This window comes from Triticum urartu, chromosome 2A (genome assembly GCF_056163025.1).
Source record: "Triticum urartu cultivar PI428250 chromosome 2A, HENAU_Tu73, whole genome shotgun sequence".
Lineage (NCBI taxonomy): Eukaryota > Viridiplantae > Streptophyta > Magnoliopsida > Poales > Poaceae > Triticum > Triticum urartu.
This window is the reverse complement of record NC_141874.1, coordinates 412,802,583-412,820,734: the sequence shown is the minus strand read 5'-3', so window position 1 is coordinate 412,820,734 and position 18,152 is coordinate 412,802,583. Positions and strand designations below refer to the sequence as shown.

At 46.0% G+C, this 18,152-nt stretch overlaps 1 protein-coding gene across 1 annotated transcript; it reads left to right on the top strand.

Annotated features, from left to right (window-relative positions):
- Positions 1–16,227: 16,227 nt before the first annotated feature.
- LOC125541583 (quinone-oxidoreductase QR2) lies at positions 16,228–17,383 on the top strand. Its single transcript, XM_048704954.2, has 2 exons — positions 16,228–16,479; positions 16,581–17,383. The coding sequence occupies exons 1-2, from the start codon at positions 16,457–16,459 to the stop codon at positions 17,170–17,172; spliced, it is 615 nt and encodes a 204-aa protein (XP_048560911.2). The 5' UTR covers positions 16,228–16,456; the 3' UTR covers positions 17,173–17,383.
- The last annotated feature ends 769 nt before the right edge of the window (positions 17,384–18,152 follow it).

Below are 18,152 nucleotides of genomic sequence, written 5' to 3'. Positions count from 1 at the left end.
GTTCGGGTCTTTGTCTCCGTGTGTTGTTGTCGTTGTCATGCATCTCATATCATGTCATCATGTGCATTGCATTTACATATGTGTTCATCTCATGCATCCGAGCATTTCCCCGTTGTCCGTTTTGCATTCCGGCGCTCCGTTCTCCTCCGGTGGTCATTTCTACCTTTCTTTCGTGTGTGGGGTTTAAACATTTCCGGACTGGACCGAGACTTGCCAAGCGGCCTTGGTTTACTACCGGTAGACCGCCTGTCAAGTTTTGTACCATTTGGACTTCGTTTGATGCTCCAACGGTTAACCGAGGGACCGAAAAGGCCTCGTGTGTGTTGCAGCCCAACACCCCTCTATTTTCGCCCAAAACCCACCAAAACCCTCTCCATCATCTAGAGCGTTCGATCATGATCGCGTGGCCGAAAACCGCACCTCATTTGGACTCTCCTAACTCCTCCTATGCCTATTTAAAGACCCCTCAGAAATTCTTCTTCTTCCTCCCCCCGAAACCCTAGAAAACTCCTAGCGCCGCCGCCGGACACGTCCTCCCCGGCCGGACGAAGTCGCGCCGCCGCCCCACACCAGTGGCGTGACGCCACGTGGCGCCGCCGCCCGTCCCGCTGCGCGGCGCGGCGAGCCCGCCGCGGGCCCTCTCGGCCCGTTCCCTCCGCGCCGCCTCTCCCTCCGCCCGCGCCACCGCGCCTCCTCGCCGGCGGCCGCCGCCCCACGCCAGCAAGCACCGCCGCACCGGGCCGGCCACTGCCCGCGCCGGCCAGCGCCGCCGTCCCGCCGCCACCGGCCGGCTCCGCCTCCCTCCGGCCTCCTCCTCCATGCCTCAAGTTCCTCTCCGGCGATCTCCTCCGTCTCCGGCGAGCTCCAAGTACCCCGACGTCCTCGACTTCCATGCATGAACAGTAACTCCGGCGAGGTCCCGATCTGGATCTGAGATCCGAAATCTCGGGGTTGACTTTTTGCCCCGAAACCTTAATTATTTTGCTATGTTCATCGCATCGTAACTTTGCATCCGTAGCTCCGTTTTGGGCATATAGCATATCAAAATGTTCGTCTCAGAGAGCACACCATTTCAGCTCATTGCATCATTTTCATTTGAGTTCATCTTGATGCCCGAAATGCTGTTGGAAAAGTGCTATTTGAGATAATTGTCAGATCTGCTGCTCCAATTAGATATTTGTCATTTTTGCCATGATTAATGTGTGCATGATATGCCCCTGAGCTCTAAATGTGTTTTGTTATGTGTTTTGCCTTCTTTCCAGAGGTGCAACCCATGTAATTTTGTGATGTGTGTGGTGACTAGCACAAGCTTGCAAAGTGGTGCATTCGTTAATGCTGATTTCAGGGACTTAGCATTTTCACTAAGTCCTTGATCTGTTTATTTCAATATGCCATATGTTCATGTTGTTTCCTAGTGATCCGTGCCTCTTTTGAGGATGATCAGTAAGGATGTTTTGTTAATCTTGTAGTGCTCTATCCATCCATGTCTTTGTTTGCAATTATGGATCACCCTAGCTTGAGTTAATTGAGCTCTACTTTTGCTATTTCGTGTATCTGGGCAGATTGTCTACTTGTTAGCGATTTTGCCGAGGATGTTGTAGTTGATCCGTGCATGCTATGTTATTGTTCTTGCCATGTCTAGCTTGTATAATGTGTATTCTTGATGTGTGTATGCTTAGATTGTCATGACATGCTCTGTAGTGAGTGCATCGAGCTCATAAACATGCCTACTTGATATCTGTTTTGCATGCTCCAGTTTTTCACTAAGTCTGAGATCTGGTAAAGGGTGGAAGGCTCGGCCTCTCTCCTAGTGTTTTGTTCCACTCTTGTCGCCCTAGTTTCCGTCATATCGGTGTTATGTTCCCGGATTTTGCGTTCCTTACGCGGTTGGGTGATAATGGGAACCCCTTGACAGTCTGCCTTGAATAAAACTCCTCCAGCAATGCCCAACCTTTGTTTTACCATTTGCCACCTAGCCTTTTCCCTTGGGTTTCACGGACTCAAGGGTCATCTTATTTTAAACCCCTGGGCCAGTGCTCCTCTGAGCGTTGGTCCAACCTAGAGCACCGTGCGTGGCCGTCCCTTGGCAACTTGGGTTACATTGGCTCCCGTACGCTTAGCTTATCCAGTGTGCCCTGAGAACGAGATATGTGCAGCTCCTATCGGGATTGGTCAGCACAGCGGGTGGTGTTGCTGGACTTGTTTTACCATTGTCGGAGTTGTCTTGTAGAACCGGGATACCGAGTCTAATCGGAATGTCTCGGGAGGAGGTCTATTCCTTCGTTGACCGTGAGAGCTTGTCATGGGCTAAGTTGGGACTCCCCTGCAGGGATTTGAACTTTTGAAAGCCGTGCCCGCGGTTATGGGCAGATGGGAATTTGTTAATGTCCGGTTGTAGATAACTTGAACCTTAACTTAATTAAAATGAATCAACTGTGTGAGTTACCGTGATGGTCTCTTCCCGGCGGAGTCCGGGAAGTGAACACGGTGTTGGAGTAATGCTTGCCGCAGGTTGCTCTCTAGTTACTCGTTCGCGCTTTGCCTTCTCTTCTCGCTCTCTTTTGCGAACAGGTTAGCCACCATATATGCTAATCGCTTGCTGCAGCTCCACATATTTACCTTGCCTTACCTATAAGCTTAAATAGTCTTGATCGCGAGGGTGCGAGATTGCTGAGTCCCTGTGGCTCACAGATTACTTCCAAACCAGATGCAGGGCCTGATGATTCCGTTCCAGATGACGCTCTTGAGCTCAAGTGGGAGTTCGACGAGGACTCACGTCGTTACTATGTGTCTTTCCCTGATGATCAGTAGTGGTGCCCAGTTGGGGCGATCGGGGCCGTGTCGCATGTTGGGTTGATCTTTTATTTTGGCGTTGTAGTCGGGCCATGAGTGTTTGAATGATGTAATGCTATTTATGTACTTTGATTGACGTGGCGAGTGTAAGCCAACTATGTATCTCCCCTTTTATCATCTATATTACATGGGATGTTGTGAAGATTGCCTAACTTGTGACATTGCTTTCAATGCGGTTATGCCTCTAAGTCGTGCCTCGACACGTGGGAGCTATAGCCGCATTGAGGGTGTTACAAGTTGGTATCAGAGCCTTCCCCGACCTTAGGAGCCCCCATTGCTTGATCGTTTTTAGCAGCCGTTGTTGAGTCTAGAAAAATGTTTTGAGTCATTTAGGAATTATATATCAGAGAGTTTAGGAATTCGTTTTACTCCCCAGTCCCCTCATCGCTCTGGTAAGGCATCCTGACGTAGAGTTTTGACTATTCTCTTCTCAAATTTCACTAAAATTATTTTTTTAGGATCACGCGGGTATCTTGAAATCGTTCCGATGGTTTTGTGACGAGAACATTGTTCTTGGTGCCTCCTGTCTTTAGGGGTTGTGGCAGTATCCCGGGGAGTTGAGCTCCGAGGTGTTGTCGTCACAATTTTATCGTTGCAGTTCTGGAATACCTGAGTTTAGTACGCCGACATCGAAAATCTCTTTTATGCAGTTCATTGGTGAGATAACTTCGACGCCACCCAGTACTGGGGCGGGAGTTCGGGAGTATTGCCATAACTTGTATAACGGATGCTTTTCGAAGGTTAAGGTAGATGGTTTCCTAAGTTTTTCTCGGTTATGTGTTGAAGGATGGATACAGGTGGATGTAGGATTTGCTAGATTTGGGTGACATATTATGCTTCCCCTGTATCCCCAACACCTGATTGCATAACCGAAAAGGTTCGGGAGTTTCATAGGTGGGAATTTTTGTAGCTCTAGTTCTTCTTCCACGGATATTTGGTTTGAGATTGGGATTTCTTACCGAGTATTCGTTCTTGATCCGTACCTTGTTGATTTATTCCTCTACCTAAATTCTAAGTGGCTTCTCAATTTATGCATATGTGACCATTTCAAGTGGAATGCATTCGTTCATTTTGTTCGGATGTGAAGACTATATGCTGCAATTTTCATTCCGTTGGATTCAGCTTCAATATTTGTCTATCAATGTGCTAATGGATGTCAACCTCTTCAGGATGGCTCCTCCAACGCGCACGACTCCGAATCCTGATCCGCCACCACCTCCACCTCCTCCGGAGGCATGGCAAGCTGTGATGGCCGCGACCAATGCAAACACGCAGTTGATCATGCAAATTCTTCAAGAGCGCAATCAAGCGAACCAAGGCAACCAAGGCAACAATCAGAATCACTTTGCTATACTCAACCAGTTCCTTACTAACGGGCCAAAGACTTTCAGCAATTGTGTTGAGGCAACTGATGCGAACGATTGGCTTGTGGACTTGTGCAAGCATTTCGAGTGCAGTAACATCAGGCCTGAGGACTTTATCAAGTTCGCTTCCTTCCGACTCAAAGACCAAGCTGCAGAATGGTTCCAGCAGTACAAGGATTCCAGAGGAGGCCGTGTGATTACCTGGGATGAATTCCGTCAAGATTTCAAAGCTCATCATATTCCTCAGAGCGTGGTTGAAAGCAAGCATGCGGAATTCCGCAACCTGAAGCAAGGCTCTTTGTCTGTCTATGACTACAACAAGTTGTTTCATAAGCTCGCCCGCTTTGCTAAGCAGGACGTCCCTGATGAGAAGAGCATGATATACCAGTTCAGGGGTGGTCTTAGAGAAGAAATCCAGCTAGCTCTTGTTCTCTTTGAGCCCTTGAGGTACGATGAGTTCTACAACATGGCATTGAAGCAAGAGGCTGCTCAACTGAGGTGTGATGCTTCCAAGAAGCGAGTCAGAGATGCTACTCCTTCTTCCTCTACTCAAGTGGCTAAGCAGCAGAAGTATTGGCTTCCTCCTCCTCCGTTCCGTCAGCCGTATCAGAAGAGCAAAGGTGGCAGTGGATCTTCCCACCCACCCAACCCTGGCTTCCAGAACAAAACTTCGTCTCAAGCTCCAAGATCGAGTGCTCCGTATCACCGCCCGATTTCAGAGGTCACGTGCAACAAGTGCCAACAGAAGGGTCACTATGCCAACAAGTGCTTCAATCAGAGGCGTCTCCCTCCTCCTCCTCCTTTGAGATCGGCAAGTACAGCTATGGTCAAGCATAACCCCAAGCACGCCAAGGTCAACTTGCTGAATGCAGCCCAGGCAGAGGACTCGTCAGATGTCATCATGGGCAACTTTCCAGTTAACTCTTTTCCCGCAAAAGTTCTTTTTGACACTGGTGCATCGCATTGTTTCATGTCAAGATCATTTGTTTCCAAGCATGACTTCGTTTCGCAAATGTTGGGTAAACCTATGGGAGTGGTTTCTCCGGCTAAGTCTATGAGGGCTACTTCAATAGTCCCGGATGTTTCTATCATGATGGGTGTCTTCAAGTTTCTGGCTTCTCCAATGGTCCTTGGTAACTCGGATATTGATCTTATTCTCGGGATGGATTGGCTTTCTAAGCACAAGGCTCAGCTTGATTGTGCAGCCAGGTAGATTCAATTGACTCATTCGTCTGAGGATGTAATTGTCTTTGCCGCTAATGACGATACCATCTGTGTGTTTTCTCTCAATGAGAAGGGTGAACTGGATGCTATCTCGCAAATTCCAGTCGTTTGCGAATATCAAGACGTCTTTCTAGAAGAGCTTCCAGGAATGCCTCCGCACCGGCCAGTTGAATTCGTCATTGATCTTGAGCCTGGCACGGAACCAGTGTGCAAGCGTCCCTACAAGCTCGGACCTAAAGAGTTGAAGGAGCTAAAGAAGCAACTCGATATTCAAGAGAGAATGGGTCTCATCCGACCTAGTTCTTCTCCGTGGGGTTGTGGTGTTCTTTTTGTGAAGAAGAAGGATGGAACGGACCGACTTTGTGTTGATTACCGTCCATTGAACAAGAAGACCATCAAGAACAAATACCCACTTCCCAACATCAACGAGCTGTTCGAACAACTCAAAGGTGCCCAAGTATTCTCCAAGCTTGATCTCCGTATGGGTTATCATCATATTCGAATCCGTGAGCAATATATTCCCTAGACGGCTTTCAGGACAAGCTATGGTTCATATGAATACACTGTCATGTCTTTTGGTCTCGTCAACGCTCCTCCGACTCTCTCTCGCATGATGAACTTCATCTTCAACGCCTACACCAATGACTTCGTTTTGGTCTATCTCGATGACATTCTGGTTTTTTCTAAGAACAAGGAAGATCATGCCAAGCACTTGCGTTTGGTACTCGATAAGCTTAGGGAACACCAGTTCTACGCCAAGTTCTTCAAGTGCGAATTTTGGCTCGATGAGGTTCTTTATCTTGGGCATATCATCTCTGCCAAGGGCATTGCGGTGAATCCTGAGAAGGTGTCTGCAATTGTGAATTGGGAACCACCTCAGAACGTGAAGCAACTCCGTAGCTTCCTCGGTCTCGCAAGCTACCGTCGAAGATTCGTTGAAAACTTTTCTAAGATCGCGAAGCCTCTCTCAAATCTTCTCCAGAAGCACGTCAAGTACGTTTGGTCTCCGGAGTGTGACATTGCTTTCAACACTTTGAAAGAGAAATTGGTCACTGCTCCAGTTCTGACTCCTCCTGATGAATCCAAGCCGTACGAGGTCTTTTGCGATGCCTCTCTCCAAGGTCTTGGCGCAGTGTTGATGCAAGAGAAGAAAGTTATGGCTTATACCTCTCGCCAGTTGAAGCCCAACGAGAAGAACTACCCCACTCATGACCTCGAGTTGGCGGCAGTTGTGTATGCTCTTTTGACTTGGAGACATCTCTTATTGGGAAGAAAAGTGGACATCTTCACTGACCACAAGAGTCTCAAGTACATCTTCACTCAGCCTAATCTCAACCTCAGGCAGACTCGATGGGTCGAAATGATTCAAGAGTATAATCCGAGTATCAAGTATACTCCAGGCAAGGCCAATGTGATTGCTGATGCATTGAGCAGGAAGGCTTACTGCAATAGTCTTATTCTCAAGCCTTATCAACCCGAGCTTTGTGAAGCTTTCCGCAAACTTAATCTGCAAGTTGTTCCTCAAGATTTCCTCACCAACCTTCAAGTCTCTCCTACCTTGGAAGACCAGATTCGCCAAGCTCAGCTTCTTGATGCTATGGTAAAGAAGGTGAAGATTGGGATTGCCAAGAGTCAACCCAAGTACAAGTGCTACCGCCTTGATGAAAAGGATACTCTCTTCTTCGAAGATCGTATTGTTGTGCCCAAAGGTGACCTTCGTAAAGTGATCATGAATGAGGCTCACAATTCTCTCCTCTCCATCCATCCTGGGAGCACGAAGATGTATCAGGACCTCGAGCAGGCTTATTGGTGGACTCGAATGAAGCGCGAGATTGCTCAGTTCGGGAATGAGTGTGATGTCTGTAGAAGGGTGAAGGCAGAACACCAAAGGCCAGCTGGTCTCCTCCAACCTCTTGCCATTCCAGAATGGAAGTTCGACCATATTGAGATGGACTTTGTGACTGGGTTTCCAAAGTCCAAACGTGGCAATGATGTTATATTCGTTGTCATCGACAAACTCACTAAAGTGGCTCATTTTCTGCCTACCAAAGAGTCAATCACTGCAGCTCAATTGGCGGAGCTCTATACCTCTCGAATTGTCTCTCTTCACAGTATTCCACGGGTGATTTCTTCAGACCGTGGCAGCATCTTTACCTCCAAGTTTTGGGATTCTTTTCAGAAGGCCATGGGCACCAACATCCGCTTCAGCACAACTTTCCATCCTCAAACTAGCGGTCAAGTCGAGCGTGTCAACCAGATTTTGGAAGATATGCTCAGGGCTTGTGTGATCTCCTTCGGCATGAAGTGGGAGGATTGTCTTCCATATGCTGAATTCTCCTACAACAACAGTTTTCAAGCAAGTTTGGGCAAGGCCCCATTTGAAATTCTGTATGGCAGGAAGTGCCGTACCCCTCTCAACTGGTCCAAAACCGGTGAACGTCAGCTTCTAGATAATGACTTAATCACAGAGGTAGAGGAAATGTGCAAAGTCATTCGAGATAACCTCAAAGCAGCCCAATCCCGCCAGAAGAGCTACTATGATAGTAAGCACCGTGATTTGGCTTTCGAGATCGGAGATCATGTTTACCTCCGCGTCTCTCCTATGAAAGGTACTCGCCGCTTCGGTATCAAAGGGAAGCTTGCCCCTAGGTACGTGGGACCTTTCAAGATCGTCAGCAAGAGAGGCGATCTCGCCTATCAACTCGAGCTTCCTTCAAACTTTGCAATTTGCCGAGGATATTGTAGTTGATCCGTGCATGTTATGTTATTGTTCTTGCCATGTCTAGCTTGTATAATGTGTATTCTTGATGGGTGTATGCTTAGATTGTCATGACATGCTCTGTAGTGAGTGCATCGAGCTCGTAAACATGCCTACTTGATATCTGTTTTGCATGCTCCTGTTTTTCACAAAGTCTGAGATCTGATTATGTTTTTGCCATGTTCACATGCTTACAAATGTATTTTCTGATCCCTTTTGGCTCAAGGTCACTAAGGGACTTTTGTGAAGCTCTTTGAGTAGCTCCATGTCATGCTTTAATTTGCCATGTTGAACCCCTGTAGCATATAGTTTTCATGCTCCAAAGTGTGCTACCTGATCTGAAATTCCAGACAAGTGTTAATTTCACTAAGTCTGAAATCTGTTTACCAAATGCATTTTTGCCATGCTTGTTTGAACCTGTTAATGGATGAATTGGCCGTAGCTCAGTGTTCATCTTTTGTTAAGCATCATGAGTGGATCCCTGCCATGTATTTTGTTGTCATGTTTGAGTGTTGTACCATGTTCATCTTGTTGCATTTAGATGGCTACTTGCTGTATATCGCAGACCGGTGCCATATTTGAATTGCTTGCCATTTCCAAACCGTGACTCCGATTCCGGTGATCTTTATATCGTTTTCAAGCGATTTCATCTCACCTTTCCAGTGGCACACTTGGATTTCCAAGTTGAGGCCAGGTTCATTCATTCCTTGTCAAATCTTGCATATGCATCACATATCGCATCCCGCATAGCATACCATGTTTGCATCTTGTTGTTTGAGCTGTGCACGTGGTTGATCGTGTCCTTGTTGCTTGTTTGTCTTGTTTGGGTAGAGCCGGGAGACGAGTTCGCTAGCGAGGAGCCCGTTGAGTTTGCTTTCAAGGATCCAGTCAACTCTGACAACTTTGCAGGCAAGATGATCATACCATCGAAATCACTTCTATCTTTGCTTTGTTAGATGCTCGCTCTTTTGCTATGCCTATGCTACGATGCCTACCACTTGCTTATCATGCCTCCAAAATTGCCATGTCAAACCTCTAACCCATCATGTCCTAGCAAACCGTTGATTGACTATGTTACCGCTTTGCTCAGCCCCTCTTATAGCGTTGCTAGTTGCAGGTGAAGATTGGAGACCGTTTCTTGTTGGAACATTACTTACTTGTTGGGACATCATTATGTTACCTTGTTATCTTAATGCATCTATATGCTTGGTAAAGGGTGGAAGGCTCGGCCTCTCTCCTAGTGTTTTGTTCCACTCTTGCCGTCCTAGTTTCCGTCATATCGGTGTGATGTTCCCGGATTTTGCGTTCCTTACGCGGTTGGGTGATAATGGGAACCCCTTGACAGTCCGCCTTGAATAAAACTCCTCCAGAAATGCCCAACCTTGGTTTTACCATTTGCCACCTAGCCTTTTCCCTTGGGTTTCGCGGACTCAAGGGTCATCTTATTTTAAACCCCCGGGCCAGTGCTCCTCTGAGCGTTGGTCCAACCTAGAGCACCGTGCGGGGCCGTCCCTTGGAAACTTGGGTTACGTTGGCTCCCGTACGCTTAGCTTATCCGGTGTGCCCTGAGAACGAGATATGTGCAGCTCCTATTAGGATTTGTCGGCACAGCGGGTGGTGTTGCTGGACTTGTTTTACCATTGTCGGAGTTGTCTTGTAGAACCGGGATACCGAGTCTGATCGGAATGTCTCGGGAGGAGGTCTATTCCTTCGTTGACCGTGAGAGCTTGTCATGGGCTAAGTTGGGACTCCCCTGCAGGGATTTGAACTTTCGAAAGCCGTGCCCGCAGTTATGGGCAGATGGGAATTTGTTAATGTCCGGTTGTAGATAACTTGAACCTTAACTTAATTAAAATGAATCAACTGTGTGAGTTACCATGATGGTCTCTTCCCGGCGGAGTCCGGGAAGTGAACACGGTGTTGGAGTAATGCTTGCCGCAGGTTGCTCTCTAGTTACTCGTTCGCGCTTTGCCTTCTCTTCTCGCTCTCTTTTGTGAACAGGTTAGCCACCATATATGCTAGTCGCTTGTTGCAGCTCCACATATTTACCTTGCCTTACCTATAAGCTTAAATAGTCTTGATCGCGAGGGTGCGAGATTGCTAAGTCCTTGTGGCTCACAGATTACTTCCAAACCAGATGCAGGGCCTGATGATTCCGTTCCAGATGACGCGCTTGAGCTCAAGTGGGAGTTCGACGAGGACTCACGCCGTTACTATGTGTCTTTCCCTGATGATCAGTAGTGGTGCCCAGTTGGGGCGATCGGGGCCGTGTCGCATGTTGGGTTGATCTTTTATTTTGGCGCCGTAGTCGGGCCATGAGTGTTTGAATGATGTAATGCTATTTATGTACTTTGATTGACGTGGCGAGTGTAAGCCAACTATGTATCTCCCCTTTTATCATCTATATTACATGGGATGTTATGAAGATTGCCTAACTTGTGACATTGCTTTCAATGCGGTTATGCCTCTAAGTCGTGCCTCGACACGTGGGAGCTATAGCCGCATCGAGGGCGTTACATACTGCTGAGATATTTTTCGTTGACATTGAACAATCCAACTTCCTGTAATGCCTATATGAGGTATTTCCTAATTTTTACTTGCATTTCTTGCAGTCCGGTATGAAATATAGAGAGAAGAGAGGATCTTGTAGTGATTATTCAAAATTGTTCAAACTTTAGGTGTACAGGCTTGTGCTAATTGATTCTTCTATTTAGTCTGATAGCATTTTTTTTTGCAAGTGTAAAATATTGGGAGACATGAGGATGATTTCTTGGCAGTGGTTGCTGTGATATTTAGCAAGAAATATTGAAGTGAAGATGTATCCATTTTTTGTGTCATAGGAGAACTTAATCTGAATGTCTGCTCTGCTAGGAAGTACTTAATCCGTTCTTGTAATTGTTGTTCTCTTGTAACAATCTGTGGGTATGGGCCTAATTCAATTGTTAGCTAAGCTAGGTTCTTCATGGATGCCAAGTTTAGTTGTTAATTAACTAGGGGCATGGTAACCTTCGTTGCTGTTAAGTAGAAGTGCAGTCATGTAGCTTTTAGTGTTGCTGGACAGGCTGGTCTGAACGTGCTAGATAGATTCAGTTAGAGGGGATTCTTTTGGTAGTGCTTTTAGAAAATGAACATGTCTATATGTGTCCAAGCAATTGAACTTGGGAGAGAGGTTAGTTCTGTAAAGAATATTCCTGTAGTTGCTTACACATGAGGATTGTAACTGCTTCTGTACCATTGGATATCCTTTACTGCACATCACTGACATTGGTTCAGTTAAAACTGCACTAGCTGTCAGTTTGGGCAGCAAGCTTCTAGCTAAAAATGAGTTAGTTATGCCTAAAATTTCGAGTTGGCCTCTATATATAAGTTGTAAAACAAGTTCCAAGGTTTTTCTCTAAAGTACTTTTTGTGTCGTTTGGATGCACGGTTTGAGAGCAACCACCAACTTAGTTTGTTTTCTACAAAGTTATTTTCTTGGGTGCAGTATTTTTCATATGGCAGATTAGGCCCTGTTAGAGATTGAATTGAAATGAAGTTAAAACATGAAAGTTTTAGAGGTTGTTCTATTGATACTGAAACACATGTCATTTGTTGTATTTCGTTTTGTATATTAAATCCTATGAAAACATTAAAGAGGGTTCTATACTATGTTGGAGAAAATTTAATGATGCACATGGTTCGATGGATGAAGACTTACATCATCAAATTGCTTCAACCTCGTGTGAAAATTTAATGTGATAAAGTAGATATGAGCTGGGGTCTTGTGCGTAAGAGTATGTGCGACGAGTCCATCGTTGTATTGATTGTGATATATGCTTCATTAAGCATAATATTAAGTGTTAAAACTTCAATTGTGTATATACTTAGTGATGCAAATTCAAGAATTAAGTGTCCAGGCATGTCATCATTGAAGTGCTGCTGGATATTGTGCTTATTTGTATTTACCAGCATTAACAGAATTACTAAGACTATTATATTATTTCCTTCGTAGAAGACTGGATAGTGTCTACAACAATTGCACATCAATGCGGCCCAAAAATTAGTCAATTCAAGGTGGATTTCACTCGTTCTCAAGAAGCACACCATTCAAAAATCAATGTTTTTCCAGGATGTTAGGAATTTCTCATCGCACAAGGAAATATGTGAGGAGAATAACTATTTTCTACCATACATCTAGCATTTTTATATTTTGGTAGATTCTATATTGTTGGGTACAACCATGGGTACAGCTTGCAGAGGTAAAAATCCCAAGCACCCCTCATGCAAAGAGAAGGGTAATCTCCTTTTTTGCGTACTGTATGCCTTCCTACTTATTTATATTGCAATAATAATATCCTACGAGTATTCAGAATAAGAGCAATGTTTTTATGATTATCTAGAATTTTCATTACTGATGTTTGTTTATTGGACTATGTGTATGTATTCAGTCTTTCGCAAAACTCAGCCACAGCTATTATTCATGTTAGCTTTTTTTGAATGTTGTTATTAATGTTAGCTTTGGAACTTCAGGTTTTGCACTCAGATATTCTTCAGGAATTGCTCATCGCACAAGGAAATATGTGAGGAGAATCACTATTTTCTACCATATATCTAGCATTTTTCTATTCCGGTAGATTCTATATTGTTGGGTACAACCATGGGTACGACTTGCAGAGGTAAAAATCCCAAGCACCCTCATGCAAAGAGAAGGGGAATCTCCTTTTTTGTTGTATTGTATACCTTCTCTACTTATTTATATTGCAATAATAATATCCCTATAAGTATTCGGAATAAGAGCAATTTTTTATGATTATCTAGAATTTTCATTACTGATGTTTGTTTATTGGACCATGTGTATGTATTCAGTCATTCGCAAATACACATGTGATGTCAACTCAGTCACAACTATTATTCATGTTAGCTTTTTCTGAATGTTGTTATTCATGTTAGCTTTGGAACTTCATGTTTTGCACTCAGATATTCTTCACGGTAGTTCCTTGGCATCATTATGTTTTGCTGATCCAAAATTTACTATTCTCCATACTTTCATGTTTCATGTTGTTTCCAATATGGAAATCTAGAATTTTTACATCATGACATTGTGCAAAATGATTCACTTGCATGACAAATCACCTCTCATATTTGGTGAGTTGTTTCTGAAATCTGGAATCATTAAGCGTCCTTTTAGTCTTGTCCATATAAATTGCCAAATGATGCCAGCTCTGTTCGAGTGGTTTAAATTCTGAAGACTGAACTTTGTTTGCACCATGTGTACAAATCTCGATTTCACTAAAATGGGCTCCATGTGAATCTAAATAAAATGCTAAACTAAAACAATAGGCTAATTGAACTTGTGATTTTGGAAATCTTTTGGCCGAAGAAGCTTATGAAACAGTGTACTGTAAACTGGTTGGTTATTGAGAGGCCCTTTATCTGTTTCTGTCCCAGGAGCATGATAGAGGTGATTATGTGGTATTTGTGTTGTTCTTTACACTAACTAGATGCAAGTGATGTGTGTTAGTCTGCTTTTCAGTTTCTTCCCCACCTTTATGTTGAAGGTATTGTTGATTAGTTGGCGAGGTTCATGGATAAGTTGTACTTCTGTCACATTTGCGGTCTATCAGTATGTGCCTTTTCCACTTAGTTGTTGGCTGGACCATATATTTATTGCATGATGTAAACGAATTTCTATGATTGTGATTTAGACAAAATAAATAGTACACTATAAGATGGTACCTCAAAAGGGTGTGATTCACCTTTAACTTCTTTATCCACTTGCGCTTTCAGCACCGCAAAGCTCATGCAAAGACCATGAGGAGTAGCACAGATGAACGGAACATAAACAACAATGGTCATGCAGCTTCTTGTTCCCCATGATCGTAACACGGTAGAGGCAACAAACAGTGTAACTAATGGTGGAAGTGGTGGTGCAGGGGAGGATAGCAACCATACAATCCAGGAGCCCTGATCGCAAGCTGTGCTTCTGCCATGTTATCGGTGCTGGAGCGCCGTATGAGGCGTTATCTTGATCAGTGTGTCTTGCATGCCACCCATTGCCTTGAGTCCACTGTATATTAAGGTTATAATGTTTTGTTTATTCAGTGGATTCTTGACCGTCCTGTAGCTAATTCCATCCAGTAAGTAATACAGTTCGTCTAGGAAATATTTTGGTTTGGTGTGTAGTTTTGGGCCTGCTGTGTTGCCCTATCTCTTTCTTGAAACTAGATCTGCCAGGCTACCTTCGGTCGTGATGGTTTGGCAGAGATGCAATATGTAAAATTACTGAGCTAAGTTGGGTTTGATAATGCGATCATAAAGAAGATGCAGAAGGCATTGTACATGTGTACAGTAGGCACACATTTGAATGTCCTTTAATCGCTATGTGTTACAATAGTGTGCAAGTACCGAGCCCTTTTCTGCTCAAAAGGAAAATACAATTTCCACCTTGAATGGGGTGCTCCTCATGGTCTTTGCACGAGCAGTTAACTATAAAAGAAAAAGGATCGACCCTCTTTTTAGAGAAAGGGTTGTTTGCTATGAGAGAAATATCTCATACTTTTATATATTTAAAAATATACACCCTAAGGTCCCTAACAAGTCATATGTATGACAGACTGGACCAAAAATCATTGAGTTTTAACAAACAGAAGAGATGCATACAAATAATTATTCTTTATATATTTGTTGCCCATGTTAAAACAATGTGTGTTTGTGTAAAAATTTTTGTAGAGTATGAGAGAGATGGAGATGTGTTATGTCGATACTAAAAAAGAATACACCAACAAAGGTGTTGAGGCGTTGAAAGCACTAAAAATTCATCAAGTTTTATATACAACAAAAGGCCCGTGGCAACGCACGGCATTGTACTAGTACTGCTTAGTGTCGTGATTATTTATAGAATATAGCATATAATAGAATTTATTCTATCTTATCCACAAGGTTCAAGCAATACATAAATAATTTTATCAATTCTTCATCCCCATACGTCCGCCTACCCTTCCCTCCGCCTCCCCTCCCCTCCAGATCCCCTCTGCCTTCCCTCCTCTCCCGCCGCCGTCGAACCCCGGCTGGGCAAAGCCCGTGCGAGGGAGGGGGGGGGGGGGTGATGGCGGCCGCCGGGCGTTCCTTCATCGCGGCTTGGAGGCGTGGCTATGACGGTGAATCTTGAGAGGGCGCCTCGGACGACGTGTGTGTGGCAATGGTGTCGGTCACACAGCAATGTAACCTCCTCTACCTTTGGCTGTTTCAATGCCGATCCAAAGGGATCTGGTCGATGGGTGTTTCCTCGCGGTGGCTTCTCAGCGGCGGATCAAGTGGAGGAGGAGATGGTGCCCTAGCTGCTAAAGTGGGTGAGGATGAGCCATCGTCGGCGACGCCCGTGGGTGTCGTTTTTCTCGTTGAAGGCGATGGTGGAGGCGCCCCTCGCTCCATTGTTTCCGGTGGAAACCTTATATCTGAAGGAGGCTACCATTGACGGCGGCGCCTGTAGGCGTTGTAGCCCTTGTTGGAGGTGTTGAGGGGCCTCTTGGATCGGATGATGGTGACGTCTTTGTTGTCACCCCCGTGGGGGCATCATCTTTCAAGACATTCATCGGCTGGATGGACATGTGGATGGCTTGGTGGTTGGGCATCGGCAGGTGGTGGAGCGGTGCCTTATCCTACACATCGATGGGGGCGGATCTCGGCGTCATGGCGCAGTGAAGACTCGGCGTCTGATAGGTGGTGATGAACTCGTGCAGGAGGATGACGCTGTTTAGGATCGTGATGATGTCGATGGCAGAGAGACCCAAAAAGGTTGATGCATTAGTATCTGATATGAGAATGGATCGATGGATTAAGGAGGTGGTGGCCCTTTAGCATGCGCATGTGGTGTCCACTGAAAATGCGCCAGACTGATGTATAATCCAGTCCGTATGATCTGGCTTGGATGGGGCGTCAAGCGTTAGACGTCAGTATCGACACTATGACCATGTACGCAACGAGCGCCATGTTAATCAGAGTTTGACCACACTTCTTTATACGCACTGCACAAGACTCATAATTAGCAACGCCGGGTGATGATCATCTTCTTTATTCAAGAACCTTTTTAAATAATCTGCAAGATTACGACTACAAGACGTCAAATTAACAATCCTCAAGGCTCCAGCTTCCCCTACAAATACCGGAGCCTCTCCGGCATCTTTCTTCACCAGCTACCTACACTGAAGTGCAAGAGGAAGCAAAGCAATTTAGAAAACAACCAATTTTTACAGTAGAATTGTCTAGCTGCCGATCGGCAATGGCGACCAAGATCTACATCGTGTAATGCTCCGCCTATGCTCTGCCCACTCTTCTTCCGGCTAGTTTAGCTCAATGGTTTGCTTATTACTCCATTTTTTTCTTGTTCATCTGCATCGATTCAGGTACTATTCGACATGGGGACACGTCGCGACGCTTGCGGAGGAGATTAAGAAGGGCGCCGACTCCGTCCCCGGCGTTGAGGTCAGCGTCTGGCGGGTGCCGGAGACGCTGCCGGAGGATGTGCTGGGGAAGATGCACGCGGCGCCGGGGCGTGAGGATCACCCCGTCATAACGGCACGGCAGCTGGCTGAGGCCGACGGCATCCTGTTCGGCTTCCCGACGCGGTTCGGCATGATGACCGCGCAGATGAAGGCCTTCTTTGACTCCACCGGCGGCCTCTGGCAGGAGCAGTCCCTTGCCGGCAAGCCCGCGGGCGTCTTCTTCGCCACGGGCACCCAGGGCGGCGGCCAGGAGACCACGGCTCTCACGGCCGTGACGCAGCTGGCGCACCACGGCATGCTGTTCGTGCCTGTCGGCTACACGCACGGCGCCGCCATGTTCGCCATGGACGAGGTCAAGGGCGGCAGCCCATACGGAGCTGGCACCTTCGCCAGCGCCGATGGCAGCAGAATGCCCAGCGATGCCGAGCTTGCCTTGGCGGCGCACCAGGGAAAGTACTTTGCCGGGATCGCTAAGAAGCTCAAGGCCGTCTGAACTGCTCACGGCACGGGGTTTCGGGGATTGCACATCGTGTATGCATGATTTCCAGTTGCACATCGTGTATGCATGATTTCCAGTTGCACATCGTGTCAGCTGGATAAAAGTTTATTTATTTACCAATTACTATAATGTACTTCCCCTCAATTTTTTTTTACTATAATGTACTGGTTTCTATTGTAATTTTCTTTAAGCTATTTCTATACCATGTTTGGAAAGAATAATGCGTGCACCGTGGCAACACCCCTGCTCAAAAAATGGTTTCTCCGGCCGGTGAGGGTTCAGAGCAACTCGAACGGGTCAACTACCCACATTTTGTCCGTTTTATGTCCGTTTGTATCAGTCGAACGGACGGTTGTGTCCGTTTTTTTGTTTGGGTCGGTTCTTGCACTCAACAATAACCTGATACAATTTTTTCGCGTGTACTTATAAAAAGTACAAAAACATCCATTTAAGTTTAACTTCATTAAACATTAAACGACCGGTCAACCGCCGGCAAAAGTCCACTTAAAACATTAATAAAATTTAAAATAAATATTAAAAAAACTTGCGCCCTAGCACGCTGCCCTAGGCGTCGTCATCCTCCCCTAAGCCGGCGAGGTCGATGCGCCGACCTAGCCCAGGGTAATGCGCTCTCCCACGCCGCCAGCGCCGCCTCCTCCGTCGTCTACCCCGCCGGCTGCACTACTACGTGGCAGACGCGCTCCTTCTCCTTCGTCTCCCGACGCTCTTCCTCCTCCCCCATGCCCAACGGGCATGGCGCTCCTCCTCCTCGCGCTCGTCCTACATCTAGCGCTCGTTGTCGGTGTGCTCCACCACCAGGTGGACCTGTCGCCAGTGCTCTAGGTAGGCAGCCTCCTGCTCCAGCGTGAGGAGGGCACGGCGCTTGCGCACGTCCTCTGCGTGTGCCCACAGCGATCGCGACACCGCAAGCACGGGGATGCAGTGCAAGTTGATGTGTCAGTCGTGGAGGGTTA